At 39.3% G+C, this 17,846-nt stretch overlaps 1 protein-coding gene across 39 annotated transcripts in view; it reads right to left on the bottom strand.

The window, feature by feature from the left end:
* Positions 1–17,846, bottom strand: part of RIMS2 (regulating synaptic membrane exocytosis 2) — a 624,467-nt gene that overhangs the window by 378,619 nt on the left and 228,002 nt on the right. For all 39 annotated transcript variants that reach the window (XM_054984410.1, XM_054984420.1, XM_054984412.1 and 36 more), the window contains one exon: positions 10,527–11,440. In XM_054984410.1, coding sequence (XP_054840385.1) covers positions 10,527–11,440 — 914 coding nt within the window. The remainder of the gene's footprint in view (positions 1–10,526; positions 11,441–17,846) is intronic.

Below are 17,846 nucleotides of genomic sequence, written 5' to 3'. Positions count from 1 at the left end.
TGGGTAGTGGGGTAGCTTCCGTCCTTCACTGTATCTTGCTTTGCTTGGGCCAAGTGGTGTTATCAGTGCAGCTGGAGGGGCACGGGAACAGACCTTGGAATTTCAGCTGTGCATTTCTTTCAGGACTTTCGTGCCAACTTCAACTGACTCTTGTTTGGACTGGGGGGAGGGGACTGGAGGTATGACCTCTTGAGGAAGTCTTGGTTTTGGCATTCCAAGCAATTACTCTGTACTAGTGCACTACTAGGGCGCATTATCCAATAAAGACCTTTCACTCATACAACCATGTTTGATGACGTAGAGAGTCTGAGAGAATCCCCTAGCCAGGCCTGACATTTTGCTTGGAATCACATCAGTCTTCAGAACCAGGGGAAGCCTGTGAGATTGTAAGCAGTCGTCTCGGCCTCCATCATCTTTAACAACAAATTTTAACATGGCTTCTTGTGATATTAAATGTCACCAGGCCTCTGGATTTAAAATGGCAGCTTGTATTGCAACCAGAGGACCTCCAACAGTTCCTGAGTCCTGCCTGGGAGACCCCAGCATGTATGGAATGCCGCAGAGGAATGCAGAGTGATTAGAGGTGATTGGATTTGCAGTCTATCCAGCCCCTAAGGAATCAAGTGCAACAAAGGTCTCGCAGAGTCATCCCCACTTCGCACATTCCTTTCCCTCCTTCCGTGATGAGATCTCCTGTCCTTGATTGAGGAGCTAGTGAAATGATATTCATAAGTTTGTACAGTTGTTCCTGGGAAAGTACAGTCCCCACCTAAATTCATCAACTTAGCTCCGGTGGACTTTACTAACCAATTATCCCCTTTGTGCGGCGGTAGAAGAAATTTTGCATTTGCTTTCACACACCCCAGTAGCTACCAATCAAGGCAATCAAACCTTTCTCAAACCCAGGAACTGACCGTTGGAGTCTTTGTTCTTTTTTTTTAATAAAATTTTATTGGTGAGTGGAAAAACAAAAGAAAATTTTCCAAATTTAACACATATAATCCCATTTTTCCCCTTACTCTGTCCCCCACCCTTTTCCTCCCCCCTCCCTATTGACTTCCAACAGCTTTCCAACCCTTAACCCTTCTTATTACTTAAATCTATTTCATTTATATTTCCTACCAACTTTGAATCATAATATCTCTTACTCTAAGCACATTCTTATTCTTTTACATAAACTCTATCAAACATACTATCAATATAGTATATCTCATATCAATATAACATAACAATATAGTATAATATATAGCAGGGATCGCACTATCTCTTACTTTAAACTTATTCTATTTCTTTTCTTTTAGGCATATACTCCATCAAATACACTATCAATATAGTATATATTATAGTAATATATTATATATATATTGTATGCTATGCCACCAATGTAGCACAGCACACAACACCATATAGCATAACCACATAATATGTTATAATGTAAAGTCTGATCCACTAACCCGTTATTTTATGTTATATATCATATATAGTATATCTCATTGAGATATCTATTTACCCCTTCTCATTATCTCATATATTCAATGTAAAATTCCCTTAAATATTATATTAGCTTAGATTATAATTACATTCCCCCTAAATGGTAAGATCCCTTCTCTCTTCTCATTGCAACATTGTTTTTTAAAATTTTTCAAACTGCCACAGTTCTCCTTTTACATCCCACTTTTTTTCCAAAAATTGTTTCAATTTCCCCCAATCAACATCTTTAAGTTTCCTTGTCATTTTATCCATTTCTGCCATGTACAGCAATTTATAAATCCAGTCTTCTACAGTTGGTATTTCTTGTGTCTTCCATTTCTGCGGATACAAAAGCCTTGCCGCTGCAGTCATGTAAAATAACAACGTTCTATACTGCGTTGGAACTGCCTCCATTCCCAAGTTCAGTAGCAACAATTCTGGGTTCTTGTTTATTTGTATTTGTAAAATCTCATTTATTGCTTCAATTATTTCTCCCCAGTACTGTTTAGCTACTTCACATGTCCACCACATATGATAAAATGATCCTTCATGCTTTTTACATTTCCAGCATTTGTCTGACATATTAGTATTTCCTAGCGCAATTTTCTTTGGTGTTAAATACCATCTGTAAATCATTTTGTACACATTCTCTTTAATGTTCGTACAAGTTGAAATCTTCACTGTATTTTTCCATAGGTACTCCCATGCCTCCATTGTTATTTCTTTATGAAAGTTTATTGCCCACTTCACCATCTGGACTTTTACTGTTTCGTCCACCGTAAACCATTTTAAAAGTGATTTGTAAATCTTGGATATTTCTTTCTTACCTTCTTGTAGTATCACTTCCTCTAACTCCGAATTTTCCAATCTTATTCCTCCTCTCTGGCAGTCCGCATTATAAAGGTCTCTGATCTGTCTGTACTGGAATCATCCATAACAAGGAGACAATTCTTCTTCTGTCTTTATTCTCAGCTTTGAATGTTGTATTTGTGTAATCTCCTTGAAGGTTAGACATTGCTGTTCGTTATCGACAGTTCTCGGATCTATTACTTCATACAGAACCACCCATGAAGGAATTCCATCTTCCATATACAACTTGTATTTCTTCCAGACCGTGAAGAGGCTTCTCCGAATATAGTGATGCAAAAACATAGAGTCCACTTTTACTTTGTCATACCACATGTATGTATGTCATCCAAATATTTTTTTATGTCCCTCCAGGGCCAGCAACTTACGGTTTTTTAACATTATCCAATCTTTCAACCATTCAAGACATACTGCCTCATGATACAGTCTTATGTTGGGCAGTTGCAAGCCACCTCTTTCCTTCGCATCTTGTAAAACCTTCATTTTCAGTCGTGGTTTCTTGCCTGCCCACACAAAATCTGAGATTTTCCTTTGCCATTTATCAAATTGTTTGGAGTCTCGGATAATTGGTATAGTTTGCAACAAGAACATCACACGTGGTAAGACGTTCATTTTTACTGCTGCAATTCTTCCCAGCCATGATAAATTCAGTTTGTTCCATTTTATTAAGTCTCTCTCTATTTGTATCCACAGTTTCTCATAATTATTTTTGAACAAATCTATATTTTTCACAGTCAGCTCAATGCCAAGATATTTTACTTTATTAGTCACCTCACAGTCTGTTATCTCCGTTAGCTCTTGCTGCTTCTGTTTAGTCATATTCTTACATAAAATCTTTGACTTCTTTTCGTTCATGTAAAATCCAGCCAAATCTCCAAACTCTTTTATTTTCTCTATTACCTTTGGCTTATTTTCAATTGGATCCTCTACTATTAACATTATGTCATCCGCAAAAGCTCTGACCTTCTAAGAAAACTCTTTTATTTTCATACCTCGGATTGTGTCATCTTCACGTATTTGAATCATCAATATTTCCAAAATCAAAATAAACAACAATGGAGACAGCGGGCATCCCTGTCTACTTCCTTTGCTGATTTTCAATTTTTTTGTCAAATCCTCATTCACTATGATTGCTGCACTCTGGTCTCTATAAATTTCCTTGACCGCTTATATGAACTTTTCTCCCATTTGCAGCTTTTCCATGGTAGCAAACATAAAATCCCAGTTCAGATTGTCAAATGCTTTTTCCGCGTCTACGAAGAAAAAACCAACCTCTCTGTCACAGTGCTTGTCATAGTATTCAACAGCGTTTATTACTGCCCTGAAATTGTCTTTAATTTGTCTGTTGGGTAAAAATCCCGCCTGTTCTTCAGCAATGAATTCCGACATCCATCCTTTCAACCTCTTTGCCAACACCTTTGCAAATATTTTATAGTCATTATTCAACAACGAAATTGGTCTGTAATTTTTAACATTGGTCAAGTCCTGACCCTCCTTCAGTATCAGCGATATATTGGCTTCGTACCATGAGTCAGGAATCCGTTGATCTTGCATCGCTCCATTCATTGCCTCTTTCAGGAATGGCGCCAGTTCATTAGCCATCACTTTATAAAACTTTGCCGTTAGTCCATCTGGTCCTGGCGCCTTTCCTATCTTCGTTGATTGTATAGCTTCTTTTATTTCTTCTTCCGACACTTCCTTATTTACAGTGCAATCCTAAGTAGAGTTACTCCAATCTAAGGCCATTGAACTCAATGGGCTTAGACTGGAGTAACTCTGCTTAGGATTGCACTGTAAATTTCTCTTTCCATTTTTCAGGAATTGTCGGAATTTTCATCTTCTCTAAGTATTCCGCTATTAAATCTTTACTCACTTCTTTTTTTTGGTACAATTTTGCATAAAACTTTAAAAAGGCTCTACTAATAGCCGCTTGGTCCATAAGCACCTTCTAGAATTTTACTTATGATTTTCTTCTCCTTCCTTTTTTTTAGTTGCCACGCCAAATATTTCCCAGGTTTATTTGCACCTTCAAACGACCTCTGATTCATCCTCTTTAAATTCCACTCTAATTCTTTATTGTCCATTGCTGTCAATTGTCCCTGCAGAATTTTAATATCCTGATATGTCTTTCCCCCCCCCCCCGGTCTTTTCTTAAGTTGTATCTCTTTGGCTTTTATTTTATCCAAAATTTCAGATCTCTTTTCCTCCTTTTTCCTCCTAGTTCTTGCATTCAGGTCTATTAGTATGCCTCTTATCACCGCTTTATATGTGTCCCATACTTTATTGGTCAGCACTTCTTTGTTCAGGTTATATTGTATGAAAAATTTGGTCTCCCTTCGCAGCAACACAATATTTTCTTCTATTTGTAACAAGTCCTCATTTATTCTCCATCCTTTTCTTTTATTATTTTCCCAAATCTCCACATAATTGGGTTATGATCTGAGCCTACCTTTGGCATTATCTCCACCTCTCTAGTCCATAATGTCAGTTCTTTAGAGGCCCAGATCATATCTATTCTTGATAATGTGAAATGTCTTGCAGAGTAAAATGTATATTGTCTATTCTTAGGGTATTGTCCGTTGGAGTCTTTGTTCTAACAGCTAGGTGGGTTCTCTCACCTCAGGGCACATTGTACCTATAAAGGTAGGGCCCTGGCCTCATTCAAATTGTACACATTTACTGGATCCAAAGCACTGTTCCCTTGAGGTTTGCCCTCAGCCTCTCGCTCTCCTGGCAGAGAATGTTAGCGTTTGATGCTACTCTCTTCTCCCACAGACTGGACTACTGTTTGGATAGGCAGATATACTTATTCCCTCTCTCTATTCCCAACTTCTGGCTAAGCTTCTTAGGATGCTGTGTGTGCGTGTAACCATTTTACCCTGTAATTCTCTGTGTGTATGTGCATGAAATCTTTTTCTTTAATAAAAGTTGTTGTTTGACTTTAAGTACCAGCCTTGTTTGTCACAATAGACGAGGCCCTGTAAAAATTGGTGATAGATCCCTGCAGTTACTGGTCTCATGCATAGCTGTCTTCTTTGCTTGCTAAATCCCTCCCACAAATTCTTTTACTCACAAGGAGACCAATTCTGGTAACAAATTAATTGGTAGAAGAACGTGGGCATCACCCTGTACTTCTATAAATTGGGACAGCGATATCCCGAGGTATAGATCTACAGACATAGGGAATCTTCCCCACAAACCAATACAAACAACAAAGCATTTGAGCCTGGTGAGCGAGTGTGAATCTTGTTTGTGTGCATCTTTAGTTGCTCCTGATTTGAGAAGGGAACATTTACCGGATTTTTTCTGCCTTTTACTCCCTGGAAATTGTTCCCACACGTTCTTTTGGCCTATTTGTTGGGTGTGAAAAGTTAGAACACGCTTTCTCCAGCCCCCTCCTTCATAAAACTTAGTGCCCAACTGTTATGGATCAGGATAGATTCCTCCCAGTTGCACAGAGGTCGGGATGGGCCTCTCTAAAAACCAGAGAAAATTTAAAATTTAACTGCGTGACTTTGAATTAAGGCTGCCAAGCCACTTAACTTGAAGAAACCAGCCACTGAGCTATAGAGTATTCTTTAAATAGGGTTAGCAATTATCCCGGTCGAGGAGTTGGTACCCCTCCCTTCTGAAAATTAGCCAGCTTAATATACTTGACCAGTTGTCCAGCTTGGTTCCTAAAAACCCTCTTCACCCTGCGCTCCGCTTAACCCCAGCCAGCTTAACCGCAGCTGTAAGATCCTTCGAGTTCGTTCTCCCCCTTGTCTACCCTATCGGACAGTAGCAGCAAGGTTTTTCAGGCTAGGAGAAGCCTCCCCGTCCCTGGACACTGGCTTATTTCTCTAGGTTCACTCCCAGGAAGAAACCAGCAGAGGTACACGGATTGCTAAGGGCTCTAGAGCTGAGCATTCGTGTAGTGTGAGCAGGGGCTCCTTAGGCCAAAGGAGCATGGACCCTCTCCTGCCTAGATTTTGCATTGCAGAAAGTCGCCAGTTCAAAAGAAGCAAAAATGTTCAAACAGAGACTGAGTCTGGATAAAATTGAGCGTTGAATTGTAAAACGGGATCCAAACTCCTAGGAAGGGGGCTCCTTTAAGGGTCCAAAGCCAGTAGTAATACTTAGAGAAGCTTTTAAGAAACAGTATGAGGAAAAGAAACTTAGAAGCTAAAGGAAAGATGCTTGTGCAGTCTGGGGTCTATGGATTGCCCTTAATGACTGCACTAGTATGGCAATGGAAGCCCAAGAAACAATTAAAATTCAGGCCATTGAATTGGATAAACTAAGAGCAGAAAGATTTGATCTATTCGTAGATAAAAAATACCTTTGCCTCAGGTGCCCAGAAAAATAAAGAGAAATATAATGAAGCCCAGGCCCAAGTTACAGAACTTGAGATGCAGGTAGCCGAACTTCAGGAACAGTTAAATCAAGCGAAACAGGCTGCCCAATTCCTTGCCTCTCAAGCCAGGCAACACCGCGCAGAAGTTAGCCACAATGCGTGCCAGCAAGAGATCCACTCCCTTAAACAGAAGCTATTACTCCAAACTACTCTGATAGTCTCTGTCCATGGGCTGTTTGAGATCCAGGGAAGCAGGCCACTTTACTGCCAAGTGTCCGGGTGAAGGAAAGAGCTGCCCAGAGGCAGAGCTGAAGCTGAGAAGGCTACTAGAAAGGTGCTCGAAGGGGTAGCCCCGACCTACTCCCAGGAAGGAAGCAGCAGCGGCTGCGGCATCAGAGGAGGGAAGGGACACTGCGAGTGAAGAGCTCTCGTCGGACAACAAAGAGTAGCCAAGATCGCTGACGGGAAATGGCGGAGACCTGCTGTGAAGGGGCACCAGCCATTGGGTCGTGGAAGTCCCAGTGCTGCAGAGGGTAAGATCTAAGGGAGCATTGTTTTTCATACTGGTCACCTTGTTAAACCCCCAGAGAGAGACGAACATAAGCGTACGGGCCTTGATTGACTCGGGATGCAGCAGAGACTTGATTGCCCCTGCACTTGTGACGGGATTGGGGCTAGAGGTGATGAAGCTACCTCAGTCTCTGGTGTTTGAACAGATGGACGGGACAGTAACCCCCCTATTTACGAAACAGAGAGCACCCGTGGGAATGGGGGAACATTGGGAGGAAAGGACTTTTGTGGTCAGCCCGGCCACCAAGTTCCCTCTGGTGTTGGGAGTAAGATGGCTGTGGGACCACAATCCCTACATGAAGTGGAAGGCTGGGGAGCTGTGTTTCCCTTCTGAAGCTTGCCAAAATCATGTATGGGATATCAAGTGGGACCAAGACCTTCCCCCCTCCCCGAGAATGTGTATTTAACTATGGAGGAGAAGGAGAGCATTCCTCCACAGTACCAGGACTTAAGTCAGGTGTTTGAAGAGGAAGAGGCAGATGAATTACTTCCTCACAGAGCTACAGATTGTGCAATCGAGTTCATTCCAGGGACTAAATTGCCGAAGGGGAAAATTTACTCAAGCCTGGGAGAAAGTATGGAGTTGCATAAGTTCATTGATAAAAACCTGGCGCAAGGTTTCATCTGGCCAGCTAGATCCCCCCATGTTGAACAGTAGCAAGCACCCAGGCCTGGGTGAGTCATGTATGTCGTATGGCATTAAGCCACCTAGTAGCTGCTGGAGGACCTGGCTTCCCTGAGTCCTCTCTCAAAGGCCAAAACAGCTCTGGAAAGCGTCTTCCCTTTCTCCCCTGCTTCTTCCTGACCTAATTGTTATTTGGTTGCGTAGCAACAGCTACTGAGGGCATCTGGTTAAAGCTACAGGAGCTCCTTTAATCATTTTGGTTTATTTTTAAACACCGAATGTATTTTTTTTTTAGATTTCAGAATTTTCTGCAAACCTGGGACATTTTTCAGGTGCGTAGGAAGATCTGTCTTGTCCATTCACAGCTCCAGTCTCTGGATTTAAGTATCCACAGATCAGGACCACTTCACTATTAGTATACAAGATATGAAATCCAGGCTTAAACAGAGATTTGGATTTCCTCACTATAGTCTCCAACAGAATCATAGAATCATAAAATCATAGAGTTGGAAGGTACCTCTAAGGTCATCTAGTCAAACCCCCTGTACAATGCAGGAAATTCACAAATACCCCCCCTGACTGCCCCACTGACCCCTGATCCATGCCCAGCTCCACTTTATAGAAATGTTGATTGGCTGTTATTAAAATGTTTTATCAAACTATATCTCCAAATTTTCACTTAAAGTTGTCCCCTTGCTTATTTGTTTGAACCTCTGACCTTTTCCAGCATTTATTATATGTAAATGCTATTCTGTTTCATGCACATAGAGAATTCATACTTTGAAGTTTTATGATGGGATTCAAACTTTACCGTTCTATCTCTTTTTCTCCCACACATTTTACACATTTTACACTTGAAAGGTCCATGACCAATTTGGCTGTAACTCTTCCCCCCTCTCCTCCATTAAGCAAGATATTCTGTTTGACTTCCACAAATTTACACAAGCTTTTATAGAAATACATGTTGTTAGTCTTTAACATGTCACTGGACTTTATTTTTCTTCACATCTCAAGGCACTAAATGAAAATAATGTTTTGTCCTTGAAGGCAGTATTAAAGATGAAGACCAACGTGCTAGACTTTGAGTTCAGGGCTAGTTAACCAGGAAGCTACTTACCTTAGCCTGAAGCTTAGCAATGTCATAGCTTCAGGCTATGGAGTAGAGATTCTCCATTTGATTTTCCCTTCCCTGTGACTTTATATTAACTTAGACTCCCAATTTATATTAATTTATTTGTAAACAAAATTGCGAAAGTATCAAAAAGAGATAGTGCTAATCAACTCAAACTAAAGAACTGAAGCTGCAAAACATTAACAGAAGTCCGTTACCACTTGGTTTTGTCAATCAATGAGTCTCACAATATTTCTCCTCGTATCTTTAAAATACTTCATATTCAATTAACTAAATTCGCAGGGGCATTCCTCTGTGTTATTACTGCATTTTGGTTCATCAACAAATGATTCTAAACTTTTAAACAATTCTAACATTTAAAACATTTTATTTAGCTTTTTATATGCCCCCTTTCTTCCAGTGGTAGACACAAAGGGTCTTACAACAGACCCTTCCATTTTATCCTTGTTACAAGATATAATGCCATAGAGTTCACCCTTCAAAGCAGCCATTTTCTCTAGGGGCCTGGAAATCAGTTGTAATTCTGGAAGATGTCCAGCTACCACCTGGAGGCTGGCAATCCTAGCAACTGGGTGGATCCCAGCTCTGGAGGATATTTCAGTCAACTCCAGGACCCAGCTGCTAAGAGAGAACAAGGGCCAGCAGAACCGCTCTCAATTTCTTTTATGGATGAAGTCCCAAACCCATTATTTTAGTAGCAGAGGGAAATAAGTTTGTCAATTAAAAGGGGAGGGGGAGTGGAAGTTCCAGCTAGCTACTGCAGAATATCACTATAGCAGAAGTATTTATTTGTGCCAAAGCTGCTGAATGAACAACATTGATCTCCGCATCAAACAGGCAAATGAATGTCTTGATCATTTAAGTGGGCTGTCTCCAACAAAAGCTCATTTTAAAATAAATGTTAGTTTTAAGGTCCCACTAGATTCTTGTTTTACTAAGTTACAATACTGCCATTTGTGCTAAGAGACTGGATCATAATTGTAATAGGAACTTCTGTTTACAGTAGACAAGCTCATGTGCTTAACCTATATCCTTTTATTTAATCAATACACACGAACAATAAAGAAAACCTACTACTACATATTCATGTTATATTAAAAATATTTTCCTGTACTAATTATTACTTAGGTTTTTGGCTAATTTGTTGCCTTATCCAACCATTATGGTCAAGGAAGTCATGTTTACTAAAAAAATCAAATATCTGAAGCATTCAATAAAGAAGTTGTAATAGAGGTCTGTTGTTTTAAAATATAAAATTAGCAACATACCCAAAATATAGCTAACCTCCAACCATTCTCAAATAATAACCTCCACTGGAAATAAATTAAACTAGTCTTTAAAGAATTTGCAATTTCTACCAAGAACTTAAAATCGTAAGACATATTTCATTATTTGTATAGCACACCAGTAGGTATTACTCAAGGTTCCTTTTTTTAAATTAAGTATGTAAAATGAAATGTTTATAATTAAAACTAACCCATTATCTATTGGTCATTATCTAAAAAGCCAGTACGAAAAAGTCTTACCTTTCTCACTAACACTTTCACTTTCAATCTCTACATCATCGCAGCTGGTATATTCTGGAGTAGAGGCCAACTCCTCTTCTGAGCTGCTCAGTGAAACCTGACGCATTTTACCCCCCTTCTTTGTTTTATGAGGCTTTGGTGGTGGAGGCCTAACTGATTCAGATTGATCTGAACTAAGTGAATCATTCCTTAACATGGTTTCCATTTTTTCACGTTTTGTTTTTCGTACAGCTGAACTGGGATCCAAATGGTGCTGTTTTCTTAATGAATCAGTTCGCCTCATATCTGGCCTATCAAAAGGAATTGGACTCCTCCTCGGTGTTGGAGGGCTGTGATTTGTGGTCCTCTGTCGATTGGGACTTGGTCCCTGAGTTCTTTCCATTGAATATGAACGTTGGTCCATGGCAGCTCTGCGTTCTGAAGCAGACCTTTGCCTTGATGGCCGTTCCATTCTCATCATAGATATCCGAGAATCTTCCAATTCGGTATTTGCCAAAGACACATCACTGTGCCTTCTTTCATGACGTGCTCGAGATACTTCAGCATGAATTCGCATTTGTTCCTCATATGGCTGTGGTTTGACAGGATAACGAGCCAAATTAGGATCACTTCGATATCGTGCCTGATACTCCTCCTCTCGTCGTTGCCTCTCATATTCCTCTCTATTCTGTACAACATCTTCTTCTAAAGGGTATTCCCTTGAACGCCTGCGACTTCTCCTGTTGGAATCTCTGTAGTCATCAAGTTCAGATTCTTCATATAACTGAGGCCCACGTTGTAATCGCCTGTCTGTAAAATCTGATGGTGACCTTGGCATTGCACTGTCTGATATTGCATTCTGTGAATAGTCGTCTCTCTCCTCCCGTTGGTTGTACCTTCTATTCTGATCTCTGGATATTGATGGACTTCTTTTTCTAAATAACCAAGAACAAGAAAAAGATAAACTTGTAAATATTTCCAATATTGAAAATATATCTTTTACAACTAATTCAGAAATTACTACTGCCAATGACTAAATTACAATAATTTTACTGGCTTTCTAATAGCCTAATCTAAATCCACTCACACTGAAATTCATTGTGTTAAGTGGAGCTGCTTCTAATTTTTTAAAAATTAAATTCTTTGGCTTAAACAATTAGAATACAACTGGGTTTTTTATCCCACAGTTATATATGTTTATGTTCACATTAATAACAGTACACGTATTACACATTGCGCCGCTTTCAAAAATAGAGTAATAAATTAAAAGATAATTTTCTGACATGGTTATTTATAGACAACAACATATTTTCTATTTGCAAGCAAATATTTGCAAATAAGGAAAGCAATCCAAATGGCCTCTAAGTAGAAGAAAAATTAATAAAGTATAAAATATGGACATTCGCAAATGTTAGTATTTGTTAGAATTTTTTTCATTATATCTACTATGCTTATATCTTATTTTAAACTGTAATTATCGTCCAATTATAATAGTTCCTATTCTTTTCTCCTTTGAAAACAACACAACACAAAGAAAAATGAATATCAAACAAGAGCAATTTTCATAATAGTCTGATACTATATAAATTAAAATTCATCCCAAGGAACCATGCTGGTACTTCTGTATCCCCTTGCATTCCTGCAAAAAGAATATTCAAAACTGTGACCAATGTGGATTGTTCAGAGAGCACTTTTAGTATTATCTTTCTTTAAAATTTAATCTGCAAGTCGCAAAACTCTATTCGGGAGAAATGTAAAACTTTGACTCGTTTCCCCTTATCTAAGAAAATAACAGGAAATCTAAAATTTTGATAGTTGACCATGAGCAACACCATAAACAGGGCAACCAACTGCTATTTAGACACCCTGTCATTTTAACATTTATGGCATGGATCTCAGACAGCACATGTTTATACAGCCTTAAGCAACATCATTCGTATTATTGTTAATCCATTCCTGGGCTTTGTCAAGAGCTCACTGTGGTTCCATGTCTTTACTTCATCAACAATGCTGTGAAGTTATGTCATACTGAGAAAGATGGCTTGACAGTAAGCTTGAACTAAGATTTCACCCTGGTTCTCCTGGTTCAAAAGCCATGAATATAGCACTTTCATTATGTGAAGTACTGCACAGAATATGTGAAGTACTGCACAGAAGATCACAACCTGCTGGGCTAGACCAAAAGTTTTTGGCACCCTAAGCAAATGATGACTTTGGTGCCTCATTTCACATGCAACATTTGATATTTTAATTGATAAGAGACAACATTTTTAAAAACTAGAGCTTCCTCAGAACTTGACTGAGACCCAGTTTTGTGTAGTGGTTAAGAGCGTGAGACTCTAATCTGGAGAACTGGGTTTGATTCCCCACTCCTCCACTTGAAGCCAGCTGGGTGATCTTGGGTCAGTCACAGCTTCTAGGAGCTCTCTCAGCCCCACCCACTTCACAAGGTGATTGTTGTTGTGGGGATAATTATGACATACTTTGTAAACTGCTCTGAGTGGGTGTTAAGTCATCCTGAAGGGCGGTATACAAATAGAATGTTGTTGTTGTTGTTAGATCTCTGAATTAATTCTCTTTGGCCCAGGTTGCTGCCCTAGTTTGTATTTGTTGTCTATAACCCTCAAATTCTCCAGTTATACATTAGGCCAGAGAGAGTCTGAAGCTTTCTAATAATGCCAGAATGCATGCCTAGCCAAACCAAAAACCATTCCTTCAAAAGTGTGACTGTAATGGAGATCTATAGGCCTGGTCTAGGTCTCAGCTATTAGAGTTCAGAAGACATCTGGCCTTTTCTACACATCACAGGCTCCTGGCTCAACACAATGGCATCTGCGTTAGCTTCTAGAAATAAAAGATTCATCTCATGCCAGCAAAGCATTCTCAAAAGACTTGCCTTCCCTGTCTTGTCCTGAGGATTAACTATCAACCTTCATAAGGTATCTGAAAGCCTATGTGGTTCTTCAAAGTTTGGAGCTTAATAGGATTTGGTTAGTTTCGTTTATCCTTGTTAAGGGACACTATTATTATTTACAGATGAAGAAATGTGTCTGAGTTAGATCCTCCCAGCTTTTTCAGGGGCAAAAAAGCTATGCTGACCACCCAAATGGCTATGCTTGGAATCATGGAACCTATATAAACAAAGGCCATGTAAAAAGGGTGCTGGAGTCAGGAAGGGATAGTGTTATCTGGCATGGCCTGCCAGCAGGAATGGCCTGCAACAAGCAGGAGGCTGGAGGGGGGCAGGGACATGGGAGACAGATATTGGTGAAAGCATGACAACAGTTCCAGGGAACACCAGAAGTAATGGCATGCCTCTCTAGGAATTGCTGGAAAGTCTATTATAAAATCATAGTTTTCAGTGATTCGTATAGAGGACTGCTGTCACTTCCCTAGAAGTGATGTCACACCATCAACCTGTAAGCTATTTTTTTAAAAATTTCTTCTGCTTCTGCTTGGATCACTTGCAGGAAAGGAAGACTGGGGGTAGGGGGTTCCCCAACCCCATAAGAGGCCTGGACACTGTAGGAAGAGAGTCAGGTAAAATGGAGTGATAAAGCTGACTGGAGCCAAGCCATTGGCTTGCCCATCAGTATCCAGTGACTCCAGAGCTGAGCAAGGATTTGAATATACCTTACTAAGTCCATTAGGCCATATCTCATTATATATGCATAATTTCATCTCAGTATTCCTAACAAATAAATTAGGATAGTAATAAAAGCCATACCAATTATTTAAGGAAAAAAGGTTATACTTTGCTGTGAAAACTAAAGCAATTAATTCTTTATCATAATTTTAAAAAATAAGATCAATTTTAAAATATCACTTCAGCAAAGAGTTAATGAAATGTTCATGTAATTAAATAATTGTCAATGAACCAACTGGATTGGCAGGAAGAATAATTAAAATGTGCAGGAAAGATGTAGAAAAAATGTAAATGTAAACAACATTTTTAAAAGGTTTTAAATTTAGTATCAAGATGTTCTGTTTTTTTCTTTCCCATTTCCCCATGTTGTTCACAGTTTTATAGGTTTACTTATTGGCTGGGACCCAAAAAAGCTTGCCCAGTGAAATTTTTGACTTTCCAACCTTAAACCACAAACTCCCATGCCATATGACGAATTGCTTTTGAAATTCTCCTCACTTTCAAAAGATGTTTGCTATGTGCTTTGATGAACTGCTTTTTAAGAGAAATACAAGTTCAAGTTCCTTGAGTATGAGGAACTAGTAAAGGTTTTTGATCCAGGCCTAAATATATGAACATTTGCTTGCGGTCACAAATAAAATAATTTAGTAGTTCAGTATTATTACAGAAATAAAACTTTGTATATATATTCTCTTGTATTATTTCAAAACAAAATGTTCAATGTTCTCCTATTCAGTTTCTAAACAGAAATATTCTCAATAGCAATGTAATGTGCTGAATATCTCTAACTGAAAGACAATGATTCATAATTGAAAACTTTTAGCAACACCATTATTACAGTATTTAGAATAATTATAAAGGAACCTACTCTCAAAAACATAATCCATGGTTTTATCTTTAACCAAATTATTGTGTACCAACTGATTACTTTAATTGCCTAAGTAGCTAAAACCAGGATAACATATCTGCCGTTTGACTATCCACGTAACTTCCAAACAAAACAGTATCATGTCATATGAAAAACAATGCTTATTTTGATTAACAGAACAAAGGTATCAACAAATTCAAACACTGAACTATTCAGTACCGTGGTACAGTTTTTATACACCACCACCCCATTTATATTTTGAAAAACAACAATTCTAAAGTAGATAAACCTAAGATATTCCATTTACCATTCTAAATTTAAAACATCAAATATATTAAACCCTGGTAAAATAAAACAAACACCTTATTATTATAAATCACTCAATGTATACAATATATACAATTATATTTTAGAAAGGAATGTCAGATTTAATACTTTAACAAATCTATGCATCTTTCCTTCTTTACCTTTCACTCAGCCACTGCACCTCTGGAAAGTCAGGTGCATCATGTTCCTGAGAATGCATCAATTTCTGTGCAGCCTAGCACTTCATTTAATCCTTGTAGTTTTGAGGAAACCATGTGAAATGTCACTTAAATAGGAATGTAAACTTCCAAATAATTTCTTCATGATCCTTTCCTCACCTCAGATTACAAATTAAATGCATTGAAGGAAAAGATGCACTATATAAAACAAATGAATAGTTATTTGAGCATGAAGGCTGCCCTGATGGAGAACCTGAGAGGAGGGTTACCAGTTAATGCTTTTATCATGTGCTGTATATAGCTAGAGGTCAAGTAAGAATTTACCCTATAAGGAGGATTATGGTACTTAGCTGATTAGTGCCCTGTTCCAGTAGTATTGCCTGCAAAAAGCACCGCATCATGCATTTTAAATAGTTCAAAGATTGTGTAGCTGTAATAAAACATAATACAGATTTTTAAGACAAATATGTAGTATGTCATACTGAAACATGGTAAACTAAGAATTGTTGAACTGATAAAGGGGCTTTGTACACGTTTCCTTCTAAATTATCTATAATATGCTGAATATTTTGATCAAGTTAGTGGATACTGACAAACACAGTTTAAGAGAACTCGCCCCTAAACTTTACTGTATGCTATCTTGGAAAAAAGCAGTAAAAATAAACTTATAGCACAATCTTAAACAGAACTACACCCTTCTAAGTCCACTGAAGTCAATGGGCTCAGAAGGATGTAACTCTGTTTAGGATTGTTCTACTAGGGTCATTTTATAGAACCAAACAAGCATGAGAGTTGACCTTCATAAGTACATAAAAATAATGAAATGTGTGCCTTACATCCACTGCTGTTATCCTAAAAATGACCTTATGTTCTGATCTTACATTCAGAAACACTGACTCTGCAAAATTTAAGATTCATCCTGTGAAAAGACACACAAATTACATACAAAATCTGAAAACACTAAACTTCAACTGAGTGTAACACTGGTCACAAAACCATTCTTGCATAATTTTTTTATTTATGGCAACTTTGCACATTAATATCTTGAATTATTTACATCTAAAAGTGGCAAGCAATATAAAGACAAAAACATTTTCAAAATATTAATTGTGATAATCTTTAGTAACACATCTGGTGAACCATTACAAACCAACCCAAAACAGCCTTGTTATATGAAATTAGAGATCTGCGTGACTGACTGTAAATGCATCTATCTGCTTGATGTTGTCACACCAGAAAGAAGTTCAAAGCTATCCCTAACAACTGCTTTGGACCCCTTTCCCATGTTACTGCACAGCCTGATTATGTCAGTTCTGTTGTTTATTTTTTTACAGCATCAATATCCTGCCTTTCTGCCTAATCGTGGTCACCAAGGCAGTTGGTGGTCAAGGCAGTTAATAACACATACAGTTAAAATGTATATTAGGTAGCCAGTATTAAACACAGATGGGTTTCCAGTTAATTGATACCAATTGACCACCTTAATGCAACTATTGGCAAATATTTTCAAAGCCTTGGACTCCTCTTGACTGCATGTATTATCTGTCAGTTGAATGGAACTGGGACCAGTGTCTTCAGGGGAACACCCTGGGGAAGGGGAAGCTCTTAAGTGGCAAAAGTTACAATGTAATAAATTCTCACTGGCAGTCAGGATCACATCTTGGATATGGCTGTTACATAACTGCTCTTTGGAATCCATGAGCAAGCAAAAGGCAAGCACTTCCTGTTAGGTGGGTTGGAGAAACACTGTGACTAGAGATGGGCACGATCTGCATTACGATAGAAAAAAAACTCACGATAATGGCGATCGCGTGATCGTCCACGGCCAACGATCCAGCAATCGTGAGAGGCCTGGATCGTTGTGTTCGGGCTCGGATCGGGGATCCAGACACTCAGGTGCCAGCAATCTATTCCCCTGGCAACGGAGCCAGGGGAAAGCCTGAGCTCTGTCTGCCCTCCTTCTGTCGCCCTGGAAACCCGAATGGAAGCCCAGCTTTCCTTGATCAGCAGGGCTTCCTTCCAACCACGGAGCAGCAAAGCAGTCACAAGTTGGGAGAAGACACCCAGGGGAGGGAGGGGGAAGGGGGTGTTCTGTAGCCATGGGCACTCCGATCTCATCCCTGCAAACCCTGACAGGCAGCTCTGACAGCTAAACACAGACGAGTGGCCAGACCCCCCCGCACCCTGAGGGGAGGCGGCTCGTCGCCACCTCCCCGTGCCTGCCAGGCCCGGTGGCTGCCGCCACCACCCACCTTCCCAGATAGCTGGGAATAGCAGCACGCCCCGCTTTGGCCTCCACGATCCACGGCTCAGGAACGGGAGATGATCGGTGTGGATCGTTA

Source organism: Eublepharis macularius, chromosome 7 (assembly GCF_028583425.1).
Source record: "Eublepharis macularius isolate TG4126 chromosome 7, MPM_Emac_v1.0, whole genome shotgun sequence".
Lineage (NCBI taxonomy): Eukaryota > Metazoa > Chordata > Lepidosauria > Squamata > Eublepharidae > Eublepharis > Eublepharis macularius.
Note: the sequence above shows the minus strand (reverse complement) of the source record. Positions and strands in the feature narration are given on the sequence as shown.